The following is a 23,337-nucleotide window of genomic DNA, read 5'->3' as shown; positions in this document are numbered from 1 at the left end:
CTTAGGTCGTACCACCAAGTCTTTTTATTATGTCGTCAAGTCAGCGGTAGCTGTGAAAGTGGTCGTAAGTAGCCGGACAGAGAAAATCTTACAAGATTAACTCGAGGTGGAGTAGCCACTTCAAAAGGGACTGACTGCCTGAGAATCAAACCACTATCGGGTTTGCGGAAGACATTTTCTCACAAATATTTGGTTGGGTTGTCTTTGAGTCATTTAGCAAAACATAACGGCTAGCCTGCTAGCCGACATCAACTCTGCGGCATGCTAGCAACAGAAAAGTCAGTTCAGGAGCCGGTCTCCTAGCGACCGCGTCTAATTTTGAATCAGTTTATCTGTTGATATGTCAACGATGGCCGCTGGAGGTTTCGAGCTTCCGAGCCGTTTTCATTTTCAAGCCGTTGAGCTCGTTTTCCCAATCGCTCCGTCTTGCTCAACGACTTGTATGGGTTGATTTTTCTCATGGTGCATTCGGAGATCGCTGTGGAGCTTTTGCCACCCGGAAGTGTGCGTGTGACATCATGATGAAAATGTCTCGAAACGGTCCTGAATGAATACGTGTTGACCTTTTCGCCAGGCATCACGGGATCGAGGTGAAGGATTTTGGTGCGAGCTGGCGCGACGGAGTCGCCTTCCAGTCGGTGGTGCACGCCATCCGGCCCGACCTGGTAGACATGCAGGCGGTGCGCCGCAGGGGCAACAAGGAGAATCTGGAAGAGGCTTTCGCGCTAGCGGAGAACGAGCTGGGCATCCCTCGTCTACTGGATCCAGAAGGTGTTGGGAGCGTGTTGTTGACAGATTCTCCACATCGGGAATTCTTACATCTTTTTGTTGTTGTTGTTGTTGCCGATATAAATTTCAAATTTTCCTACCACGTGCGCCTTTAAATCCCGTGGAATGATTTAATTTCCAGCGTACCTCTTCAGGACTGGATTTTGACCTCAAGTTGTCGAACCGCTGCTCGAGATCAATCCTGTTTGTTGATTGTTTGTGTCGCTCTGCAGACGTGGACGTCGACAAGCCGGACGAGAAGTCCATCATGACGTACGTGGCGCAGTTCCTCAAGCACCACCCCAACCCTCAGCACTCGGAAACCGACGGACAGCACGATGAGGTACCTGCTCGTACTGCTCGGCTGATGCAGCGATTTTCATTTCATGGTCGTTCATGTTAAAGAAACAAAACAAAAAAAAAAAAAAAACAAAGTGACTTGTACGGAATTAAAGGCGGCCCCTCGTGTCGGTCTGAGACCTGCCGTTTTGGTGGCAATTTTGCTTATGTGAAGGCTTTCGTTTATGTGTTAGCATCATCCGGCAAGAATAGTTGTGACAGTTTTTGCCTTGCAGAAGCACCGGTGTCAGTAAATGCCTCCCCTCAAAAAATAAAGCAAAAAAAAAAAAAATGACTACTGTTTTCTGCCATTTGCGAAAATAAAACACTTGTCACCCTGAAAATAAGTTAGCTAAGCGGCGTTCATCTAACATTTCGGGTTAGGTACGGTTTGTAATTTTTCAAGGAATCAACACTACGCGTTGTTGCTTCATGTAAAGCCAGAACATTTGTTTCCATCGTTCGTTGTTAGACGATACAAGTTCAGTGATGAGTCGACGATTCACATTTTTTTCTTGAGCTGGTTAGCCAAATACAAGAAGCTGTTGTAGACCACAACGCACATCCAGACGCTCACACTGAACCGACCAGCCACCCTGATTCGAGCCCCGGTAGGCCACGCCCCCTACGGGCACACCATTCAACACAAGTACTAAAAGTCCAGACAGTGATGACACTTGATTTATTTCTTTGCATTTACTTATGGTTTATTATTTTTATACAAACTGGATTTCCTCATTTTAAACACAATTAGGAAATAATTTGGGGGGGCGGGGGCCAAACGGCATCATGCCATTTGGACTCGTTTCAATGGCCAAAATGGATTAGAGCTCTGAGTAAATTTATCAGTCAAGTTAATTGAATGTTTGGGGGTGGGGGGTGAAATGTTTCCCGTCAGTTGCCTTGTGATTTGTGTGTGTCTGATCGCTCATTCCAACTCATGTCCACCGAGCACTGCTGAGCGATATTCTTGTGCACGTGCTTTGTTCTCACCGCATGAACGCCGCGGCCAATTTGTTTCCCCGTCATCAGCGCGCTCATCGTTTTGATTTCCCCATCCGCTCGTGTGCTCATTTCAAGCTGCGCCTGGGCCCCGTCCCGACCTTTGCGCCGTCAGCTCCCGCGCATCAGGTGAGCGACGGGGTCGCGCAGAGATGCATGCCGCATGCCGACCGTCGTCTCCGCCTCGCTTGCACCGTCCGCTGCCTTTTTTTTTTTTTCCTCTGATGCGTCTCTTTTGTCTGCTTTGCCGCCTTCCCCTGATAGTTTGGCCCTCAAGACATCGAGCAAATGCTTGAGGTATGTTTTGCTTCCTCACTGGCATTGACAACCTTTTCAGTCTTCAGGCCTCTAACGTGTGCTGTTTACTGACTCATCCTCCCTTTGGCGGCGTTTCTGGAATGTTCTTTGAAGTGAAGCCGGCGAGCATTTACGGCAGTCTTTTTCCAAATCATTGAAATTCGTTTTTTTTTTCCTTCGTATTATTCACGCAACACTTATAATGACAAAGTGAAAAATGTCTTTTTTGTGATGTATTTATTTTTTTGCTAGTTTATTAGAAAACAGAAAACTAAAGTGTACATTTTATCCCGTGTTTTAAACTCTTGTAAAATGTCTTTGAGTATGATGAAAAGCGCTTTCAAAATTAAATTTTATTATTATTATTATGATTATTATTATTATTATTATTATTATTAAAGCCTGCAACACAGCCTGTTTTTTGTTTTTCATTTTCGATTTTTGTCAATTAATATTATACATGAGCTTTTGGGGGTTCCTTTTAAATCTACATTATTTGTTTCCGAAGATTACATCAAATAATCCAACTATGCTAATCCTCTCCCGCCATCTAAAATTTGACAGCGGGAGGAGCGTAAGATGCTGAGGGAGCTGAAGGTGTTCCTGGACCAGCTGGAGAGAGATGTGCTGAGGGCCCAGGCGGCCGAGGGCAATCTCACAGACAAGTATCAGGTACCCGCAGTCGGCGGGCGCTCAGGAAACTCCGCCGCCGTCACGTTTAGTCCACCAGTCCCGACGGCATCGTCTTTTGCGCAGGCCTTCAAGAACTTCCGCGTGCAGTACGAGATGAAGAAGAAGCAGACGGATCCGCTGCTGCAGCCGCTCCACAAGGACGGCAAGCTGTCTGCGGACCAGGCGCTGGTCAAGCAGGCGTGGGATCGCGTGTCCATCAGGGTGCGTAGGAACATCTTCGTGTGACAGAAATTTGATGCTGAAATTCTGTGTGTCTGTTTTTTTTTTTTTTTTTTTGAACGGGTGTCAACCGCAGCTGCTGGACTGGCACATCCACCTGGACAAGTCCTTGCCGGGTCCTCTGGGCGCCATCGGAGCCTGGCTGCACCGAGCCGAGATGGCCCTGAGGGAGGACGTTCCCATCCAGCACGCTCACGAGGAGACGGCCAACGCTCTCCACAGGAAACTGGAGCAGCACAAGGTCAGCTTGCGATGACTTTGCGGTCCGGGGCTCACGTGAGAGGAGGGGACTCCGCGGGCCGGATTTGCTTTTCACTCGAAAGGGCTCGCCGCTGGTGGCGTGTGGCGCTTGACAACAGGCGTCAAAATGGCGGACGCTTCCGATTGCAAAATCCGTTGCGGCTAATGTGATTTCGCCTTTTCCAGCTCTGCAGGCGAGGCAGCTTTATGAAAACAGCATTTTTTTTTTCCTCGCAATGAATTCAAAGGAGTTTTATCCTGCCATTAATCAGTCACTCAGAAGTAGGCTCTCAGTTTCAAAAAGGTTGGTGGCCGCTGATCTAGAAGTTCCAAAATTTCACTGCTGCTTGGATAATACGTCTCAATCATTTTTGTTTCTGGCATTTCAAATGCAAATACAAACACGCAAAGATTACACGAGTAGAAAATCAGCCAATTTTTGTAGCTTTCGACAGATTTTCTTTTTTACACGTTAGCACACTACAGCAAAAGACAAAGGTAATATTTCAACAAAAACTGCAAAAAAATAAGATTTTTTTTGTCTCTGTGACATAGTTAAATACCTAATGACAAAGTGCTGTAAAATTGTCAAATGTTCTGCCTGTAATTGATATCTTTATCGTTATTTTACTTAATATGTCTTCTTTAAATGAATCTTATCTGAATTTTATCCAGTCGTAATCGGGATCAGCATCTGCGATATCATGCACGAGCCAACTTTTCGCCCTCGCTGTTTCAGGAGGTGTTAAAAAACCTGGAATCGCACAGGCAACCCTTCCAGCAGATCCATCGAGACAGATCGGTCAACGGCGTCCCGGTCCCGCCGGAACAGCTCCAAGATATGGCCGAGCGGTGAGTCGGCCGACACCTGGAGTGCTGCCACGTTCTCAGACTCCCGCGAGGGGCAAATCGAGCACGTTTCCAATCTGCAGGTTCAATTTTGTGTCCACGTCATGGCACGGCCACTTGATCAAACTGGAATTCTGGGAGATGAAGTATCGGTTGATGGCCTTTCTGCTGCTGGCAGAGTCCAAACTCAAATCCTGGATCGTTAAGTACGGCAGGCGGGACTCGGTGGAGCTCCTGTTGCAGAATTATCTCGTGAGTTGGCGCGATGGTTGTCGTTGCGGAAGCGCCGTGCAAATGGCTTGATTTGGACTTTTATTTTTCCTAGACGTTCATTGAGGGCCACAGGTTCTTCGAGCAGTACGACATCCTCTTTTCGGCACTCAAGCAAGCGGCGGACGTCTACGTCAAGTCTGACGGCTCAAGTAAGTCTCTTCTACCGCACAGAAAGCAGTCATGCCTGGAGAAATAGGTCGTTCAAGATACCAGCCGTCGTGTTATTGTTTTTGCTATCGCTTGGAAATGTCAACAATTTATCCAAAAAGAGATTTCAAGCTGTTTAATGCCACTCCTAGTTGAAGTTTACTGTCAAACTAAACATAAAACAAAAGAGAATTACATGTTGTGTATTTAAAACTGACACTTAGCTTAGCCTTTAGTTTGCTAGCCTTGTGCTTATGCTAACCACATCACGCATGCTAACCGCATCACGGTGGCCTCTTCACATCTTGCTTGAGTCTGAACGCTTGTTTGTCTCTGCGCCTTGCCACTGACCTTCGACCTGTCCGGCGCCAACTGCCGTCCCCGAATGAGGAGACGTAGTGTAGGGAACGAATTTGGATGGATGGCAAATGACATTTTTCACACGCCCGACCTCACCAAACTCGACATCCGCAGTTGACGAAGCAGAGGGCGTGAGCAAATTCCTCGGCGACGCCGCGGCTCAGTGGAAGAACCTGGCGCTGGAGGTGCGCAGCGTTCGCAGCATGCTGGAGGAGGTCATCTCCAACTGGGAGAAGTACGGCGGCACGGTGGCGGCTCTGCAGGCCTGGCTGGAGGACGCCGAGCACATGCTCAACCAGTCCGAGGCCGCCAAGCGCGTAAGTGTCCACGCCGCTTGGAAACAAGCGCCGTTTGAGATCGCTGAGCCAAAAGTAGTCGTCGGTAGCATTTTGTTTTTGTGTGTTTTGCATTGGGAAAACCTCATTGCGCGCCACCAACGCAAAAATGTCACAAGTGTGGAGAATAAAATGGAGCGCTCTTCCAAATTGTGAAAAATTTGGCAAACTTTTTTTTTTTTTTTGGGTAGAAAAATTCGGCGCTGTTTCTTGATTCCAGGATTTTTTCCGCAACCTGTCCCACTGGGTCCAGCAACACATGGACATGAACGATGCCGGCAACTTCCTCATCGAGACCTGCGACGACAGCGTGTCGCGAGATCTCAAGCAGCAGCTCCTCCTCCTGAACGGCCGATGGAGGGAGCTCTTCGTCAAAGTCAAATACGTAAATGAAGTCCTTTTTCTTTTTACACTTCAAAGCAGAAGTGGGGGGATTTGAATCACGCGACTTGGCTCGAATCAGACTTCAAAGTGGAATTCAAGTCCCAAGATTTTATTTGTAAATTGACAGCTATTCTGATGACATACTCAGCCCTCTGCTGTTCACTGAAATTGACAAAGTACCTTCGGGCTCGCATTGTGACCGTTGCAGGAGGCAGTGCTGGATCAAATGTCAGCCACCTGAGATGGGTGGATTAACCGGAATTCTTAAACCACAAATGCAACATGAATCAGAACATTGTGTAGAGACTAGTGAGGACGCATAAAATAGAAAATGTTTTACTTCAGTTGCCCTTTTAGGACATGAGGTAAGACTGCTTCAAATTAAGAGTGACCATCGTTTTTTGTTTTTTTTTGTTCAGTATGCGAGGGCAGACGAGGTGGACAAGTTGCGGCACGACTATCAGGACGGCATCAACACTTTGAAAATGTTCATGGACGCCACCGACGAGAAGCTGAACGCAGCCGTGCAAGTGTCTTTCCTCAACATCCGCACATTTGCTCAGGATGTCGAGGTAGAGGGGGCGCACTGGCGCTTCTCTTCCTGAGTCTATTTTATGAGCACTCTCCTTTCAGAAACGCCAAACTGTTGGTTTGAAAGTGTCTCTGGAGATTTGCTTCAACTCCGCCCCCCCTCCTGCAGGAAATCAAGCACAAAGTGCCGGCCATGGAGGCGGCATGTAAAGCGGCGGGTCGCACCGCTCAGCTGCTGAGCAAAGACACGGCGCAGGACGAAGTAGCTCAGATGACGGCCGTGATGACGTCCATCAAGGAGCAGCTTGTCAAGGTGCGGCCGTGGCACTTTGGGACTCGGCTGAAGTCCCCAAAATGCCTTCTCAAGACTAAGAAAGCGATTTCTAGACTGCATTCTCATTCCGACCCTTCCTTGCCCCTCCTTGAAAGGCCTTTTCACCCCGCATTTGTTTTCCTTGGTGCTCACTGCGGGCTGGGGCGCAAGAAAGACGGCGGCCCCGGCGCAAGCTCGCTCATATTTGGTGGTGGTTGCTTAGCGACCACCCAGGAAGTAGCCCGGGTTTTCCGCACCGCTGCGATACGGATTTGTGATTGTTGCTGTGCATTCTTAACCACGTTCTGCTCTCTGATCTATTTTCTCGCCACTGCCCCCCAAGCACCCCGTCGACAATTGTATCACGCTTGTGACTGCTGCCGTCGACCCCCCTCCCTCCCCCCAACCCGGCGACGAATATTCCCAGGCCGAATTTTGAAGCTCATACGCGATGAATGGGCTTTTGATAGCGCACGAAACTTTGCTAAGCGCAGTGTGAAAAAGGTTTTCAAGAGTCCCCGTTGGCCTTGATGGTCCTATGTGGTACGGAAATATTTTTCTTCTCCTCATAACGAGTGTGTGTCTGAATTCCTGGAACTACGGTGGCCCTCAATGGTCAAAAAGCTGCCTTTTCGGGTTCCGCCTGAAATTTCAGCCGGAATCCCCACATCCCTAACTTTTTGTTTGACGAATGTTATTTCTCACTTGGCTTACCTGTCATGCCATCAGGTGAGAGAGCGATGTCTGCCGCTGCTGAAAGAGTCGCAGTCCCTCCTAGCTCCGCTGGAAGAAATGGAGAAGAACATCAGTGGCTTCTACCAAGCTCTGGAGAAGGCCAGCCACGTGACGAGCAGCAGCGACGCCGAGGGGCCCGTCGACTTCAAACACAAGTGCCAGGTGATCCCGAAGAGCCGCTCGGTCCGTCCGTGGCAACCCCGTGGGGGGCTGACGCCTCGTTTGTTGCAGGAGCTGGCGGCCGCCACGCAAAGCTGCAAGAAGTGTCTGATGGTGATTGAGCGGAATCACCAGAGCATCCTGAAGCTCACGGACCTCAGTAAAACGCTGCAGCACATGGACATGAGCCTCCTGCAGAAAAGAGTCGCAGACCTCCAGGCCGCCTCGCAGGTAAACATCTTCATGCGCTGCGAAGGATTAATCAATTAGTGAGTCGTCAATTAGTGAGTCGTCTTGGTCTCATGATGTCAGAATGACAACTGTAAGGTGAAGAGGACTCGTCTGATATCTCTGCCATTCAGCTGCAATTTTCATTTGAGTTATTTTTGTTTAGTTTTTGTTAGTTTTAGGATTAGATTGGCGGCCCAGTAGGCCAGCAGTTTGGGATAGTATTAGATTTATTTATTTATTTTTAATGTTCGCAGCAAGATTAAAAAAATCCCCACGGCAAGTATTGTGTGGCAGAAAATCACCCAACGTATTATTTTAAAACCATTTTCAAAACAACTGACCATCTCCAAATCAAATTCAGGGACTGCATCACAGTCCATAGACTTGGAATTACAATCAGTGCCGTACATGATAGTCCTTCTAAAGTGCCTCATTGGCTTGGAAAAGTGGATTTGCGGCTTTGAATTGTTGATGAAGCCGCGCGTGTGCGCAGGCCATGTTTCGGGAAGCCACCGAGTGGAGGAAGCACGCGGAGGCCAACCGCAGTCTCATGAAGAGGTTTGACGAGTCCCGGCTGGAGCTGGAGAAAGTCCTCAAGATGGCGGAAAGCTGTCTGACGGAAAGGGGCCGCCCGGAGGAGCTGCTCAAGAAGCACACGGTGAGCGGTCCCCGACCTCTAATTTGAGGGAGGCATTTATTTCATCGCTCGAGCGAGGCGCTTATTCATCTTCAGTTGATCATATTAGGGAGGTGTTCATTTTTCATTTTTGGCAAGTTGCTGATCGCTTGAAAGTTTTGTTCACTCCAAGTCAGATTTTTTTTTTAGGTGTTTGTTCGGTGAGTGGATCATTATTTGAGGGATGCTATTTGTTGTAAGTATGCCGGGGATGGGGAGGTAGTAGTTTTTTTATTTGAGTATTTGATTGAGAGATGATTATTTGAGTTTTGCCATTTGTGCCCTCCACTCTTTTTGAGGTATTTATTTGTCTTCAGTGATTATTTGAAAGAGGTTTTTGTTTCTGAAGTTGATGATTGTTTTTTTTTTTTGTTTGTTTGTTTTTTGCGCCCCACCAAAAAATTGGCGAATCTGATTTGGCGAGGTTTTTTTTTTTTTTTTTTTGATTATTTGAGGGAGGCGTTTATATGTCTTAAGTTGATGGTTCAATCCCTCCCACAGGAAGTAGAAATACACTGACATGACCACATGCCACAATCTGAGAAGGAATTTGAAGGCCGCAAGTAAAGTTTGTGACTTTGCCAGGAGTTCTTCGGCCAGCTGGACCAGCGCGTCCTGAACACGTTCCTCAAGGCTTGCGACGAGCTCACCGACATTTTGCCCGACCCGGAGCAACAGTCGCTGCAGGAAACCGTTCGGGCGCTGCACAAACACTGGAAGGTGACTTCTGCAAATCAAACGGAAACGCACCGGCGATATTTCTCTCCTGCCCGCCGACTGTTTTGCCTCGCTCGTTTTTTGTTCGCAGGACGTCCAAACCGACGCTCCCTTCCACCTCCTCCGCTTCAAAGTGGAGGCGGAAGCGAGCAAGCTGGCGACGCTGCTGCAGGAGTGTCAGGCCGAGGTGAGCCGGGAGAACAGACACCTGGCCAGCACGGGCAGCGAGAGGCTCGTCAAGGAGCACCGGGTGAGCGACCCCTCCGCGAAAGACCTATCGCCTCCTCGGGTGAGCACGCTCACGGCAGCCATTTTGTCCTCCCCCCGTCAGGCCTTCTTCAGAGAAAAGGGTCCTTGGTCCCTTTGTGAGAAGAGGCTGCAACTGATGGAGGAACTCTGTCAGAAGCTCCCCGAGGGCGACTCTGCCCACCTAACTCTTGACAAGTCCAGGAAGGACTACGCTGAGCTCAGCGAGGAGATCGAAAACACCCATCAGAAGCTAATGCAGCACCCGGACAAATGGAAGGACTACGACGAAAGGTAGAATCGCCTACAATTCAATTGTGGCGCAAGCAGCCATTTTACAACTTCAGTGCTCACAGAAAAGGTTTGGCATTTTGGCATTTTGGGGGTTTTGAACAATTTCTGAACAGAAAAAAATTCAGAACCGGTGTTTGAAAGATTTGTTTTGCAGTCAGTTTTATTTTATTTTTTCAATTGCTGTTTGTGAAACAAAGATTGTTATTTATTTGCTACCGATTAATGCTAGCAGCGACTTCTGATGCCCTAAAATAGTTCTGGTCGGTCCGTAGCATGAAAGAAAAAATGTCGATCGTTGCTTTCCAAAGTAAAAGAAGCATTTTTTTCAAATGTCTCATTTTTGGTGAAAAACAAAAGCTGATCAGTCAGAATATTGACTGTGAAGATGCTGAGCCCAGAGCTCGAAAAACGTTGATGAATCGATTAATTTCGAGGCCTCTAATTGTCATTTTGAGCTGAACGTTTGCGTCTTGAAACAGATACGCAGAGCTTTCCTGCTGGTTGATCTCGAAAGAGAGCCAACTGCGACTCCTGAGGAACCGGGCGGGCGATCCCAGGAAATACGGTCAGGTCAAGGCCACCATTACGGTATGTTTGCGTCTCGCCCCCCTTGCAAGCGAGCCACTTAGCGTCGTTACCATTGCGCCACGTTGGTCTCGCTGCGCCCTGCGGCAGGAGCTGAGGAACGACGCCGAGCTGCAGGAAGGCAACCTTTGCCGGCTGAAAGCCCGGATGGCCGTCCTGATCGAGATCTGCGCCGACAGCGACGCCCAGAGGCAAGGAAGCGCCCTCGGCAAGCTGTCGGCTGATTTCAAGGGTCTTCTCTTGTCTCTCGTCGAGGTCAGTAACTGCCCCGCATCTTATCATTTGTCGTTTTGAACGTGCTCGGGGCTAACTGTCCTTCAACGAATATTTGAGGTCTGGATACTTTGACTCCTCATTGCTGCTAAACAAAAAAAAAGACATCTGTGAAACGCTGAAAGTGTTTTAGAGCTTACATTGCATGAAAAAAAATTGAAAAGTCAGGTGAGCCATAAGGTCAAAAGGTCAAGTTACTATAATATGCACCAATCTCTTCACCAATTGCAGATTTGGATTCCTTATTCGATTCCCTTCCCAACAATGCCTGTTTGGACAAGATTGACCCAGTTTTGGTTCAGAAAATTTGACACGCTTGATTTGCTGTCGCGGGCCACACAAACTGATCTGGCGGGCCAGATCTGGCCCACGGGCCTTGAGTTTGACACCTATGCAGTAGTACCTGAGATTGAAGTGTTTGAAGAAAGGTGGCCACGCCCTCCCCACCTCCCCCCAAATGAATTAAAATTCGGGGGAGGCGTAGCTCCGATCTTGCGCCATCATTCTCGACAAATGCAGCAAGTTTCAGTACAATCAAGAGCCGCTTTGTACAAGTTTTCAGCTTTTGGAATCACAGCCCAAGCACTCCCGGGGTGTGTTTTAGGCAGAGAAGATGGTCCTGGCTGTGGGTGACTGCGTTCAATTTAGGGAGGAAGTGCAGACGACTTTGGACGATCTTCTCCGAGCGCAGAAAGAAGCTCAGTCTGATGTCTCCCGAATCCTGGATTGTCCCACTGTGAGGGAAGCGCAGCAACTCCTGCTGGTGCACCAGGTGCCCCTCCCCCCCCACTCGCATTAAACGTGCTTGAAGGAAGTCCTAACGGGCCTACATTGTCTTCTCCGTAGCAAGTTGTGAAACGGCTGAAGCTGAAGAGGAAGGACGTCCAGCAGCTGATCAGTCGGGGGCAGCAGCTGCAGGCCGAGGAAGGCCTGGGGGAGACTTTGCAGCAGGACCTGCACAGCCTGGAGAACACGCTGGGCAAAATGGAGCAGAGCATGGATTCGCAAGAGCAAAGCCTGGAGGTGAGCCACCACTCCTGGGAAAGGCGCCGTTGTCGCTGTTGGCGGTGACGTTTTGTGATCCTCAGGTCACGCTGGCAGCCTGGCAAGAGTTTGACAGCCAGCAGGAGGCGGTGCGCCAGTTTGTGAGCAAGGCCCGATGCGCGACGGAGCGAGAGCTGAACTTCAGCAGTCCGGAGAGTCTGGCGGTGGAACTGGACCAGGCCAGAGTCAGTCCAACTTAACTCCTCGGTTAACTCCAGAATCCGATCATTTTTCAAAGTAAAATATCTTTCAGATGCCGAAATGAATAAAACGGAAGTATTGTAAGTTCTTTTTTTCTTTCTGTGCGCCCCGGTACCAAATGACCCACAGACAGGTACCGGTCTGCGGCCCGGGGGTTGCGGATTGCTGATTTAGCACATGCACGGCGATGCAAAGTAGCCATTGCGCGCAACCCATGAATCCGGCAGCGGTTTTGCAGATACACTGACCCGTTGTGCAGAGAGGCCGAATATCTCTCGGCCCAAGGACGCTTGGAAAAAATAAGGAGCATTTCCCGTTTGTCTGAACCAGGTGCTCCTGAAGCAATGTGAAGCCGAGGCCTCGCATATGAACATTTTGCTGAAGAGAGCCACGGAAATCCAGCTGGGCCCAAAGAACAAGCCGCTGCTCCTTGAGCAGGCTCGCTGCCTCAGCGATCAAGTGGACAAAGTGGAGGCTGGCCTCAAAAAAGAGTACGCTTCTTTCAAGATTGACCTTTTTTTTTTTTTTTCGAAGCTCTTGTATAATGTCTGCTTCTTGTGCTGTAGTGTGAAAACCGCAGAGGAGATGAAGATCAAGTGGGATGGCTTCGCGGCCGAGTTTGAAGCTTTTTCCTCGTGGATATCTGACAAGGAAAAGCAACTGGACGCCTTGAAGGGTTCCACTTTGGCACTCGAGCAACAGATCGAGACAGTGAAGGTACCCGACAATCCTGACGAATTTTGGTCGCCCTCTACTGAGGATAAAGAAGATATGCCTGCCAGTATATTTATATCGTCTGTCTTTGAGTTTCTGCCTGTTTGTGTTCATCTGTTGCTTCACCGTCACGTGGATGCTAACTTTTCAGCCCGTGCCTTTGGCGTTTCGCATTTTGTGTTAGCGTTACGCTAGCTGAGGCTATATGGTTGTTTCAAATTGCACAATGTATAAGTTTGATTCTAAACTTCGGCAAGGAGAGCCAATAAGCAGCTTGAAGCCTCGTTTCACCCCGTGTTACCTTCCATGTTTCCAGGTTGTGGAGACGGAGCTCCAGGAGCGTGCTCGGGTTCTCTCCGGACTGGAGGCCGACTCCCAGGATCTGGCACGGTTCATTTCGTCGGGCGAGGCGGCCCGCATCAAGGCCCGCCTGACCCAAATCGGACGCTACTGGGACGAGCTAAGGGAGAGCGTGCAGCAGCTCGACGGCCAGCTGCGGGAAAGCTTCTCACACCAGCGGAAGTTCTCGCAGAGCTTCCAAGAGGTGCCGTGAAAGAAATTATTCTGCGCTGTGTATTGTTTTGACAGAAAGCATCACGGTGGACTTGCGGTTTGCATATCTGCCTCGTAGCTCTCGGAATCTCTCTGGGGTTTTCTCTCCATACTTTGGCTTCCTCCGTGTTAGGTTCATGGAAGATTCGAGTTTTTTTTTTTCTGTTTTGTTTTGTTTTTTCTAGGCGCAAGCATCACTCTGTGAGCTACAGTCAAAGCTGGAGGAGCCAATCAAGACGTGCGGTTCTTCATCAGATACCTACAGGGCCCTTCAAAACCACTTGGTGCTTGATTCTTTTCCCTTTGGGAGAAAATTAAAAGTTCACAGTCCGCATATCAGGGATGGGCAACCGAAATGAAAATCTTTATGGGGGGGGGGGGGGCACAGAGGACTGCACAAAAAATAACAATTACTGTGATCTCATTTGGTTCATGTTTTCACCAAATTTTCATGGCTGATGCAAACTAGGCCAATGGCTTTGTTTTTAAATCCGGCGAGCATATAATCTGCTTCTTATTGTACCCGAAAGACCCTTTTCTAGAACTGATTCAGTGCTAATTTCTTGCCAAGACCCGCTTACTCTTGTTTTCTGCAGTTTTCTTGAGCAATGTCTGCCATCTAGTGGTAAACGCTTTTATTACAATTTTATTTTCAAAAATGAGTCCCGTCCCCCCTGCCAAGTTGCCCATCCCTGCTCGAGATGGACCAAAGCTCTCAACATGGTCCCAACCGCCGGTCTCGCCTCGTGTCTGTCTCAAAGGACGTCTCTCAGCAACTGGAGAGGCTGAAGGGAGCGTTGCTCTCCCTGTCAACCGGCGCCCGGCGACTCGGCCACAGGGAGAAAGCGGAGGCGACTGTGAAGGCGTTAACCACCAGCTTGGAACAAAGCACTCGGGAAGCCAAGATCAAGCAGAGCACTCTGGAGACCCTGCTAACGGCTTGGCAAAGGTGAAAAAGAACCTTATGCGTTTCATGCAGAGGCACCTGGACTTCATCATGATTGTTTTGTTTTTTTCCCCCCATTGCTTTTGTATTTGAAATTGTGACATATGTCGCCTCTTCAATGAAGTGATTGCAAAAAATTGAGCAACTTAAGCTTGAATGAAATAGCTGAAACTTTTCCACTTTGTGGATTGATGGGCTGCAGGTTTGAGAAACAACGTTGCAACTTCATTTCCTGTCTGGAGAGGAGCGAGTGCGCCCTCAAATCTGAGTGTCGCTGCCTGTCGGCCGACAAAGCCAAGGTCTGCGGCGAGCTGCGGGACATGCAGGTGAATTCCACGCGTTTCTGCCTAACCTGAAACAAAGAAAGAGATTACTTCTCTGTTTTGTCATCTAAAATAATTTTCAGGCCTTGCAGTCGGACGTCCAGGCGCTGGGGCCCTCTCACGCTGAGCTGCTTTCTCTCGGGACGTCACTTTATCACAACGCACCGGATGAAAGGGCGAGCCAACTGAGGAAAGAGCTTGACGTCTTGCAGACGAGACTGCGTGCCCAAAATGAAGCTCTTCCAAAAAGGTTTTTAGACATTCTTCATTTCAGAAAACCACTTCGAAGCTTTTGTCCAGATCCCCAAAGCTTTCGCCACATCTCACCCTTTCTGTAGTCCTCGCGCTGGCTCACTTGTTAATTTCGGATTGCCACTCCCCACTAGAGTTCACTGTCAAACCAAACATAAAACTAAGAAAATGACATCTTTATTTAAAATCACCACAGAGCTTAGCCTTACGGGTTGCTAGCTTAACGCTAATGCGCGTCTACGTTGTGGCGCTACAGCCTTTTGAGCAACAGTTTGAACACTGACTATTTTGTAGTGGCTGAGTCTGGGGGCCAGACACAGAGATAAGTACGACTTACTTACAAATCACGAGGAATCTTCCATCCATCCATTATCCAAAAACGTTAATAATCATCGCAACGAAGAAAATGTGTTTGGTTTTTTTTTTGTCCTCCAGAATCGAGGAGCTCCAGGAGCATCTGGCCCTCCTGGAGCAGTTTGACCGCGACCTTCAGAAATTCTCCCAGTGGAGTGAGTCCATGCTTTCGAGTCTACATGCAGCTTCCCAAATCAGCATCAGTGACCTGCCCGCAGCCAACACCAGAGTAAACGTAAGTGACACGGGACACGTCAAACGCAGCCAATTCGAAACCTTTTGGGCATGGATTCAATTAGTCGCGATTGGGGGCAGGGCTGTCATGACTTTTTTGTTGTTTGTTTTTTTTACCCAAGCACATTCAATCAAATTCAGCCCTGTGATCCATTTTTGATGCGAGCCTGAAATAGCAATTTGGAAAAAAAAACGTCAAATTTTGTGTTTTTTGTTGGAACTGGAAAGAACAAACGTTACACGGATTGAATACAACCTTTGGGACCCTTTTTTTTTTCTTCGTATTTTTGATGTGAGAAGTTGAAATGTTGAGAAAAAAAAATTCCCCCTCTTTCTTTTTTTTTTTGTTAAAAAAAACATATTGAAATAATCTATATCTTTCTGATCTTTTGATATTTTATTGGAAATGGAAGATGAATGAGGCACAGATTTTTTCCCCCAAACTTTCCTTGGTAGGAGACCCAGACGGCCTTACGGAAGCAAGCTAGTGCAAAAGAGAAGTTAGATAATCAGGTGGAGACTCTCTGTCAATCCTGCGATCCCGGTGATGCGCAGCTCCTCCGTAGCCGAGTGGACGGCTGCGTCCAGCCCTACCTCGAGGCTCAGCACATCGTCCAACTACAGCTGGAGTGCCTCGAAAAGCTCGGGAACTTCCGGCAGATGCATAGCGCGGCCGTGGCGGTTTTGCAAGGCCTGCGGCAAACCGTGGAGAGCGGCGGGAGCTGGGACCGCGGCCGAGTGGAGGAGCTGCAGCAGGAGGTCTCCGCCGCGGTGCCGGACGTGTGTCGGCTGGAAACGCTGGCCGTCGACCTGGACAGCGGCCTCTGCAAAAGCCACCTGCACATGGGCGGCGAGGAAGGTTCTCGAAAGTCGTGCCGCACGCTCGCCGATTCGCTCAGCGCCGAGCTGGATGCGTTGAGGAACTTGCTGGGGACCAAGCAGAGCGAAGCCGAGGCCTTGGGGGCTCTGTGGACTTCCTTTCGACAGCGGAAAGAGCAGCTGCTCAAAGCTGTGGAGGACATTGAAGAAAAAGCCGACCATCAGAGCTTGAAAGAGCCCAGCCTTCTGGCTCTCCAGCAAAGGTAACGACATGCTCAGAGCATTTTTTTTCCCAGAACTTACAGCTGCCATCTGCTATCCTCTATGTCCGTCTCAAAGACAGCTTGGGGGGGACAAAAGGTTTTGCTGGTCGGTAAACGTGTCGAAGGTTTTCTTGCCAGATTATAATTTGATGTCCCTTGAAATTGATTTGTCGACAGGGGGTTGGGTGGGGTGCGGGGATACTGTAGATGCACCCAAATTTCCCCCCTTCTACGCCACAAGGTGGACGCATGGGCCCCCCCGCCCGCCAACCGCACCCACACCACTGACTCACAGACATATATTTTTAATCCTCTGCAAAGAATGACTATATTAGTGCCGTACTGAGGAGCTGAAAGCGAGCAGATGTATTGCATTGTATGATCCTGCTCCCAGGTGGGCCCCTCAAAACTTTTCACCCTCCCAAATGGCAAAAGTAAGGACATCCCTGACTTTGAGCTACACTGCATTCCTGTTTGTGTCAGGCTGCGCTTCTTCAATCAGCTGGAGGACGAGCTGCAATCCCACCAGCACGAGGAACAATGGCTGAGGGACAAGGCGGACCAGCTGGCCCAACGAGACGCAGAGCTCGCCGGGCAGGCGCTGAAGGAAATCGGCCTGCTGCAGACCACTTGGGAGGACACCAAGAGGCTCATTACGGAGAGGTACTGCGGGAATGTGTTTCCATGTCTGAATTAAGACACTCGTGGGAATATAATGCACTCATGATAGCAGAAACAACAAAACGATGATGGGTGGTTTTAGTCTGAATTCTTAAGAGTAGATGCAGATGCTCATTTTCGGAGTGTCACTACTGTTCACCAAATGGAACGGACAATGGGAGCATTGCGAAATTGCCCTTGAATTGAATTTCAAATGGAATCAAGATTCTTAAAATGCGCTTTGCAGTGGTGCGACATCCCCTGAAGCAAATATTGGACGCAAACACATATCTACAGACAATATACTCACAGTCATACATTCTTGATCCTCTGCAAAGAATGATTGATATTAGTGCTGTACCGATGAGCTGAGAAGAGTTAAGACATTTCAATGACCAGAAAATCTGCCTTAATCTGTCTTTTTGTTTTACTGCCCCCAGGTGCCCAAGAAAAAGCAAATGCTCATTCAGTTGATTCAGAGTGACCAAAAAAATATTTTCTTTTTTGACAGACAGGAACAGTGCAATGTTCTTGCCGAGCTCACGAGAGAATATCAAATGCTGAAATCCGCCATCAGCAGCGTTATGGAGAGCGCAGAACCTCTGTATGATATCAGCTCTGTTCTGAAGGACCATGAGGAAACCAAGCGATGCCTAAGCAAGGTCAGAACAAAAGTCCAGTTGCTCTCAACTTACTGCCAATCAACAGATCACGTCATAGCCAACTCCCGTTCCTCCATCCCCAGCACGAAGCGGTGAAGACGGCGATGGCTGACAAGCAACAGCAACTGGACCGGTTTTCCAGCAAAGGAAAACAGTTGGCCATTGAACTGAAGAAGGTGCCAGAGTGCGACTCGCAAATGGTCCGAAAGGAGACGGAGACGCTGGTGGACCAATGGCTGGATGTACGTAAAAGAAGTCCGTCGTCGGTGCACTGCGGGAACGAAGCCGATCAGCGATTGCAAATTATCCAATTTCATCAACTGTATTTGTTGGCAATTTACTCCGAAAACGGGTTTGGCAATTCTTAAGTCGTGAGTTCATTAAGATGCGAGACAGGTGAGCCGCTGGAGGGAAACGCTCGCCACTCCAGCTGGAACTAACAAACAGAACATGACAAAACTTTATAATCCGGTGCACCGTATAGTCCAATACATACGGTAATTGACCCTAAAAGTATATTCTCTTACTGATATATATGTTGATCTATCTATGTCAGCGATGTATATTGATAGGCAGAACAAACAAATGCTCTTAAGTGACTAATGAAGTTCTTGGAAAGCAGGTGTCGGAGAGGGTGGACGATAACCTCCAGCGCCTGAAGCAAAGTTTGCTGCTGTGGGAGGATGTGCGGCAAATTGCGGACGACGTCGAAAGCTGGGCCAACAGCTGCCTAACAGAACTGAACGAGAGTCTCAACAATCTCAATGACAGTCACAAGTTGGCGGCGAGACTCTCTGTGCTTCAGGTAAGATTTTTCCATGCAATCGTATCTGACTTTTCAATTAAAGTGATGAGGCGTAAAAATAATAACGAAAATAACGACTGTAATGCCCTCGCGCCTTGGCAGGGAGAGCCATCATCACGATGCACTTTTAGACGGGCCAAATTGTACGCACACAATTAAGTGAAGTAGCTGCTGTAGGCTCTAACTCCCACCTAGATGCCCACATGCACTTACCGAGTAAAAGTCGGAACTGGTTTTGTAACTGGTTGTGACACGTTTTTTTTTGGCCCATCTACTGGACTTTTTGTCGATTGGATGCAATTATCCTCCCCTGCGAACGACAATTCTGTTTGACATCCGCAGGAACAAATGGGCGAGAAGGAGCTGAGACTTGAAAAGCTGCAGAGCAAAATGGCAGAGCTGAAGAGGAGCAGTCAAAGTCAAGAAACTCCTCCAAAACTGCAAGTAGGTAGAAAACCTTCCCCATCTGTGCTCTTTTTTTTTTTTTTTTTTTGCGGCATCGACCGGTTTCACATAAAGGAACGGTAAAAAAAAAACAAAAAAAAAAACAACAAACACGCAGCTCTTGAACATGACATGAACACGCATTCTACTTTGTTTGGGCGAGAGCGGCAAAACCTTTCTTCCAACCGCTGCAGTTGCTGGAAAACGACCTGAGGAAGAAGATGGACTCTGTTCATAAGCTGCACGGGCAGGTGCGGGGAAACCTGCAGGACTTCAGCACCCAGAAGAAACTGCTGGAAGATTACATTGCGCAGATGTCCGCTTGGCTTAAGAGCATGGAGGACTCCCTGGTGTCCTCTCCCGCCGGTTCCGACCCCGAGGACATCTGCCGAGTCAAGGTGGGGCTCCGTCGCGTCTCTTCTGGCAGGCTGCGCCTTTTTTGACACGGTCCCATTTTGCATTTGTCTGTTTTATTGGGGTTGATAGGAACTTCAGAAAGAGCTGCAAAATCAGCAGGGAAGTATCGACGCCACCAGAGAAAGCCTGAACAACCTGTGCCGCAAATATCCCTCGGAGGAGCTTTCCAGTTTGGGGTCCGCGCTTAGCGAGCTCATCAAGACGTACGAGTCCGTCAACCAGGTCTCGGCCAGGACTTTGGCGTCACGGCAGAACTGTCTCCAACAGCAGTTCAATGGTGAGAAACGTCATCGCAAAGTAAACCGTGATGGAGCGTTGGCTCCCCCTTTAGGAATTTTTGTGTAAGTGTATGTGGGGACCATAAAATTTATCGGCATTGCCTTCTGAGAGAGACAAGGAGACGTGTGTTACTCTCACTTTACGGTCTGACGGTGTAGCCGCCGTCAGCCTCCAGCTAGCTCCTGGCCAGCTATCCCCGCGCAGCCGATGTGTTTCCGATAAGACAATTAATCGGTATTGATGAGGAGGAGGCAAACAGAGACGTGCTGCCACGCGCGTAGCAAACACAACAGCATGAAAAGACACTGATCAGAGAGTCAACTGCGTGATGACACACAAGGGAAGGTGCTGGGCGGGGTTGCGAAGTTGCGCAGCCAATCAACTCACGGCGATAAATCCACTCGTGCTGTCATTGGTTGACGCCGGGAACCAATCATGCCTCCAGCCAAGTACAAAACCTCCGAGTCATTCTGCATTTTTTTTTCTGAATACAGTCAGGAAAAAAAAACTCCTGTAGTGAAGCTGCGATAAATGAAGCGCGGTATAGCGAGGGATCACTGTATTTCACCCACAGTTGCGAGGTGATTCCTAGAATGAAATCTTTTGATTTGACCCGCAGATCTAGTTCAGGAATTCCATCGCTGGCTTGTGGAGCAGAGGGAGATTGTTAAAGAATGCTGCGACCGTTCTGGAGACACTCACATTGTTGAACGCAAATTGCAGAAACTGAAGGTAGGTGAACCCCCGTTTAGTCTAAATTCTGACGTGCCTGTTAGCGATGTGGCGTGGGGAACACTGATTAGAAAGCTTACGGATGGAAAGACATCCTATGTTGGTGTTTTTTTTGTTTGTTTTTCCTCAGGGTGCCACGGAGCGCATGGATGAAGGCACGGTGCATCTGACGCAGGTCTGCGAGGAAGGAGAGAAGCTGCTGCTCCATCTCCCCAAAGCCAACGCCGGCCAGGTCCAGCAGCACCTGTCCTCCATCCAGCAGGACTGGGACAGCTTTGTGGAGCAGTGCAGACAGAACCAACAGATCCTGGAGGACAGCGCATCCCTCATGAAAGGGTAAGAGTAGCGCAACTTGATTCGCAGTCCGTCTGAAACTTTGCCCCTGCTGTGGAAAACAATACAGTGGCGCCTCAACTTGGAGACGCCCCAAAATCCAATTTCGTAAACCTTTTCAACTTGCATGTTGTCAATTTCCACCTGGATTTCCACGCTGTTATTTGGCGATTTCCAGATATCATGAATTTAGCTTTGAACATAAGCAAAACTGTCTTATTGATGTGTACACAATGTTTTAATTTATGCATTTGACTGATGACAATCTCTAAAGGCTACTGCAAGTTCTTCCTAGGACATAAAATAGTTTAGTCATCTGCAAAAAGTAACACATTTTAAAAAAAATTGAAACTTTACAGATGCTGTATCCCTTATGTGTGAAATAAACAATTTGGGTCCCAAAACTGACCCCTGGAGAACACCACAAGTAGTGTTTAAGCCGCTAAAAATATCATAACTCTTCATCTTTGAATAAAATTTCATGAGCGATTGTATGAACGTTTTTTTGTTTGTTTTTTTAAGTCACTGAAAATTCCCACAGCGTATTTTATGTTTTCTATTCACCAAACACTTCAATTCTTCGAGCGTTTACTGTGACAACGTAAACATTTATCAGTAGAGAAAACCCAGAAAATGTTCCATTAAAATGTCAACCATTTCTTTGTCAGGTTTGAGGGTCGCCTGAAGAAGCTCAAGTGGTGGTTGGAGCACATGGAGAAGAGGATGACTTCAGATCTGCTTGAAGCCAAACAACGCGGTCCGGAAAAGGCTTTGCTCGAACAGGTGGAGGAATATCAGCAGGAAGTGCTCAAAGAAAGGTGCCCATCTGCCCATGTTTTTGTTGGACAACGGAACAAGTTCATAGACTTAGTTGCTGTATTGAGGTCGGTTTGACAGTCATCTTTACTGTACTTGAGTCTTTTTTTTTACTTCTACTGCCTACATTTGAAAACAAATACCTGTCCCACTTGCTATTTTGTATCCTTGTTGTTTTTTGTTTTTGTTTTTGATTTTCAACTTCCTTGATGGCGACATGTCTTACACATAAATTCAACTCAATTCCCTTACCCATAATGCACCACACGACCCAGAAATCTACAAATGGACAACATGGAGTCCAGGAAGTCAACCTGGGACTGTTTTTTGATTTTTTCCTCCATTCAGAGATTCCTTTGAGCGCTTGTGTCAGGAGGCGCAGGCCCTGAACGAAGGCGGGCGAGGCGACGGCGGCGAGACGCGCGTGTCGGCTCAACTGCAGTCGCAGCATCAGGCCTTGTTGCGACGCGGGCGCGAGAGGCTTCGAAGCTGCCAGCTGACTTTGCAGGAGCAGCAGGCCTTCGAGGAGACGCTGCAGGCCACCTGGACCTGGCTGCACGGAGTCCAGGAGCGTCTGGCCTCGCTCAACAGCACCATCGGCAACAAGGAGACCCTGGAGAAAAAGCTTGTTCTTGTACAGGTCGGACCAATGAGAAAAATGGCTCACAGATTTCTCACAGATTGTCGATCGTCTAATATTTTTGCTTTGGCTCGCGAGCTCGAACATGAGTGCTGTATATTCGCAGGCGACTCACCACACTTCACAAAAAGAGCTGCATGCATTTTTTTGGTGTACCTAAATACATGACAACATAAGACAAACAAAATAAAATTCAAACCCCCCCCCCCTAAAAAAAAAAAAAAAAGGCAATTTTTCGCTCTCCTTTAAAATTAGACAAATGCAAAACTATCGTCAAGATATCTGATTTGTATTTTTAAAACATGTTTTTTATTTATTTTATTCTATCAAGTATTTGAATCGGCCTTAAAAAAAACATATCCCTCGGGCCTTAGTGTTGTTGCTCTTCAAGCAACACATATTTGCTCAGAAGCTGGGCTCACACACAACCCACGTAGAGACAAAATATACAGGCATCTATTCCTTATCCTCTGCGTAGATCTCATATTCCCTTTTACTGACGTACCGAGAAGCCAAGAGAAGAGCTGACTCTCCACTACAACATATAGATATTTGTCTGTTTGATATTGACCTCCGGCAGAGCAAGGTGCACATACCAGAGTGAGCAGCGCATTTTTGCTGTGAAGGCATAAGTGGGACAAAAACACCAGCCGTGCATGCACACGCAATGAAAACTCTCCTCACTTCCACTTGACAGCCCAGGCTAAACTTGGCTCCTCCCTGACACACAAAGCTTGTCTCTCATTCAAGTGCCACTTCAACATGGTACTTTGTTGAGAGCAACTCTGACTTAGTCGGGGCTTTTGGGCTTGTAGCATCTTCGAGTGCCAGAAAAAGAAACTCAAAAAACACAACTATTTTCAGCAAGTAAGTGAGGAGAGGTTCGTTAAGTTCACCAACAGCGAGATATGTTAGTATTCATACGCTGGCCTCGTTGTTCGACTAGGATATCCTGCTGATGAAGGGTGAAGGCGAGGTGAAGCTCAACATGACGGTCGGAAAAGGGGAACAAGTCCTCAAGCATAACCGGATGGAAGGCCAGGAGGCCATTTGCTCGCAGCTTCAGAGTCTGAAGGACGCCTGGGCCAATATGTTGATCACTTCCATGAGCTGCCACAGGTAAGGCATGTGACGTTACGCACAAATGTCAGAATGATGGCTGATAGCAACGGCGCTACTTG

At 48.2% G+C, this 23,337-nt stretch overlaps 1 protein-coding gene across 7 annotated transcripts in view; it reads left to right on the top strand.

The window, feature by feature from the left end:
* syne1b (spectrin repeat containing, nuclear envelope 1b) overlaps positions 1-23,337 on the top strand; it is an 82,666-nt gene that overhangs the window by 11,801 nt on the left and 47,528 nt on the right. For 5 of the 7 annotated variants that reach the window (XM_019890491.1, XM_019890494.1, XM_019890493.1 and 2 more), the window contains 46 exons: positions 575-771; positions 1,002-1,111; positions 2,188-2,238; positions 2,374-2,406; positions 2,971-3,078; positions 3,163-3,300; positions 3,395-3,559; positions 4,298-4,410; positions 4,491-4,659; positions 4,733-4,829; positions 5,302-5,504; positions 5,743-5,907; positions 6,326-6,478; positions 6,607-6,750; positions 7,480-7,647; positions 7,717-7,875; positions 8,369-8,533; positions 9,137-9,271; positions 9,360-9,518; positions 9,600-9,808; positions 10,288-10,396; positions 10,484-10,648; positions 11,271-11,438; positions 11,513-11,689; positions 11,755-11,895; positions 12,242-12,402; positions 12,478-12,628; positions 12,942-13,169; positions 13,363-13,461; positions 13,939-14,126; positions 14,326-14,449; positions 14,530-14,696; positions 15,134-15,287; positions 15,743-16,368; positions 16,852-17,031; positions 17,540-17,690; positions 17,774-17,932; positions 18,313-18,495; positions 18,838-18,939; positions 19,134-19,337; positions 19,426-19,633; positions 20,255-20,367; positions 20,498-20,703; positions 21,369-21,518; positions 21,865-22,156; positions 23,103-23,275. In XM_019890491.1, coding sequence (XP_019746050.1) covers positions 575-771; positions 1,002-1,111; positions 2,188-2,238; positions 2,374-2,406; positions 2,971-3,078; positions 3,163-3,300; positions 3,395-3,559; positions 4,298-4,410; positions 4,491-4,659; positions 4,733-4,829; positions 5,302-5,504; positions 5,743-5,907; positions 6,326-6,478; positions 6,607-6,750; positions 7,480-7,647; positions 7,717-7,875; positions 8,369-8,533; positions 9,137-9,271; positions 9,360-9,518; positions 9,600-9,808; positions 10,288-10,396; positions 10,484-10,648; positions 11,271-11,438; positions 11,513-11,689; positions 11,755-11,895; positions 12,242-12,402; positions 12,478-12,628; positions 12,942-13,169; positions 13,363-13,461; positions 13,939-14,126; positions 14,326-14,449; positions 14,530-14,696; positions 15,134-15,287; positions 15,743-16,368; positions 16,852-17,031; positions 17,540-17,690; positions 17,774-17,932; positions 18,313-18,495; positions 18,838-18,939; positions 19,134-19,337; positions 19,426-19,633; positions 20,255-20,367; positions 20,498-20,703; positions 21,369-21,518; positions 21,865-22,156; positions 23,103-23,275 — 7,620 coding nt within the window. The remainder of the gene's footprint in view (positions 1-574; positions 772-1,001; positions 1,112-2,187; positions 2,239-2,373; positions 2,407-2,970; positions 3,079-3,162; positions 3,301-3,394; positions 3,560-4,297; positions 4,411-4,490; positions 4,660-4,732; positions 4,830-5,301; positions 5,505-5,742; positions 5,908-6,325; positions 6,479-6,606; positions 6,751-7,479; positions 7,648-7,716; positions 7,876-8,368; positions 8,534-9,136; positions 9,272-9,359; positions 9,519-9,599; positions 9,809-10,287; positions 10,397-10,483; positions 10,649-11,270; positions 11,439-11,512; positions 11,690-11,754; positions 11,896-12,241; positions 12,403-12,477; positions 12,629-12,941; positions 13,170-13,362; positions 13,462-13,938; positions 14,127-14,325; positions 14,450-14,529; positions 14,697-15,133; positions 15,288-15,742; positions 16,369-16,851; positions 17,032-17,539; positions 17,691-17,773; positions 17,933-18,312; positions 18,496-18,837; positions 18,940-19,133; positions 19,338-19,425; positions 19,634-20,254; positions 20,368-20,497; positions 20,704-21,368; positions 21,519-21,864; positions 22,157-23,102; positions 23,276-23,337) is intronic. The other 2 variants (XM_019890496.1, XM_019890492.1) reach the window with 1 other exon arrangement.

Source organism: Hippocampus comes, unplaced genomic scaffold (assembly GCF_001891065.2).
Source record: "Hippocampus comes isolate QL1 unplaced genomic scaffold, H_comes_QL1_v1.1 scaffold168, whole genome shotgun sequence".
NCBI lineage: Eukaryota > Metazoa > Chordata > Actinopteri > Syngnathiformes > Syngnathidae > Hippocampus > Hippocampus comes.
This window is presented reverse-complemented; position numbering and strand designations above follow the sequence as displayed.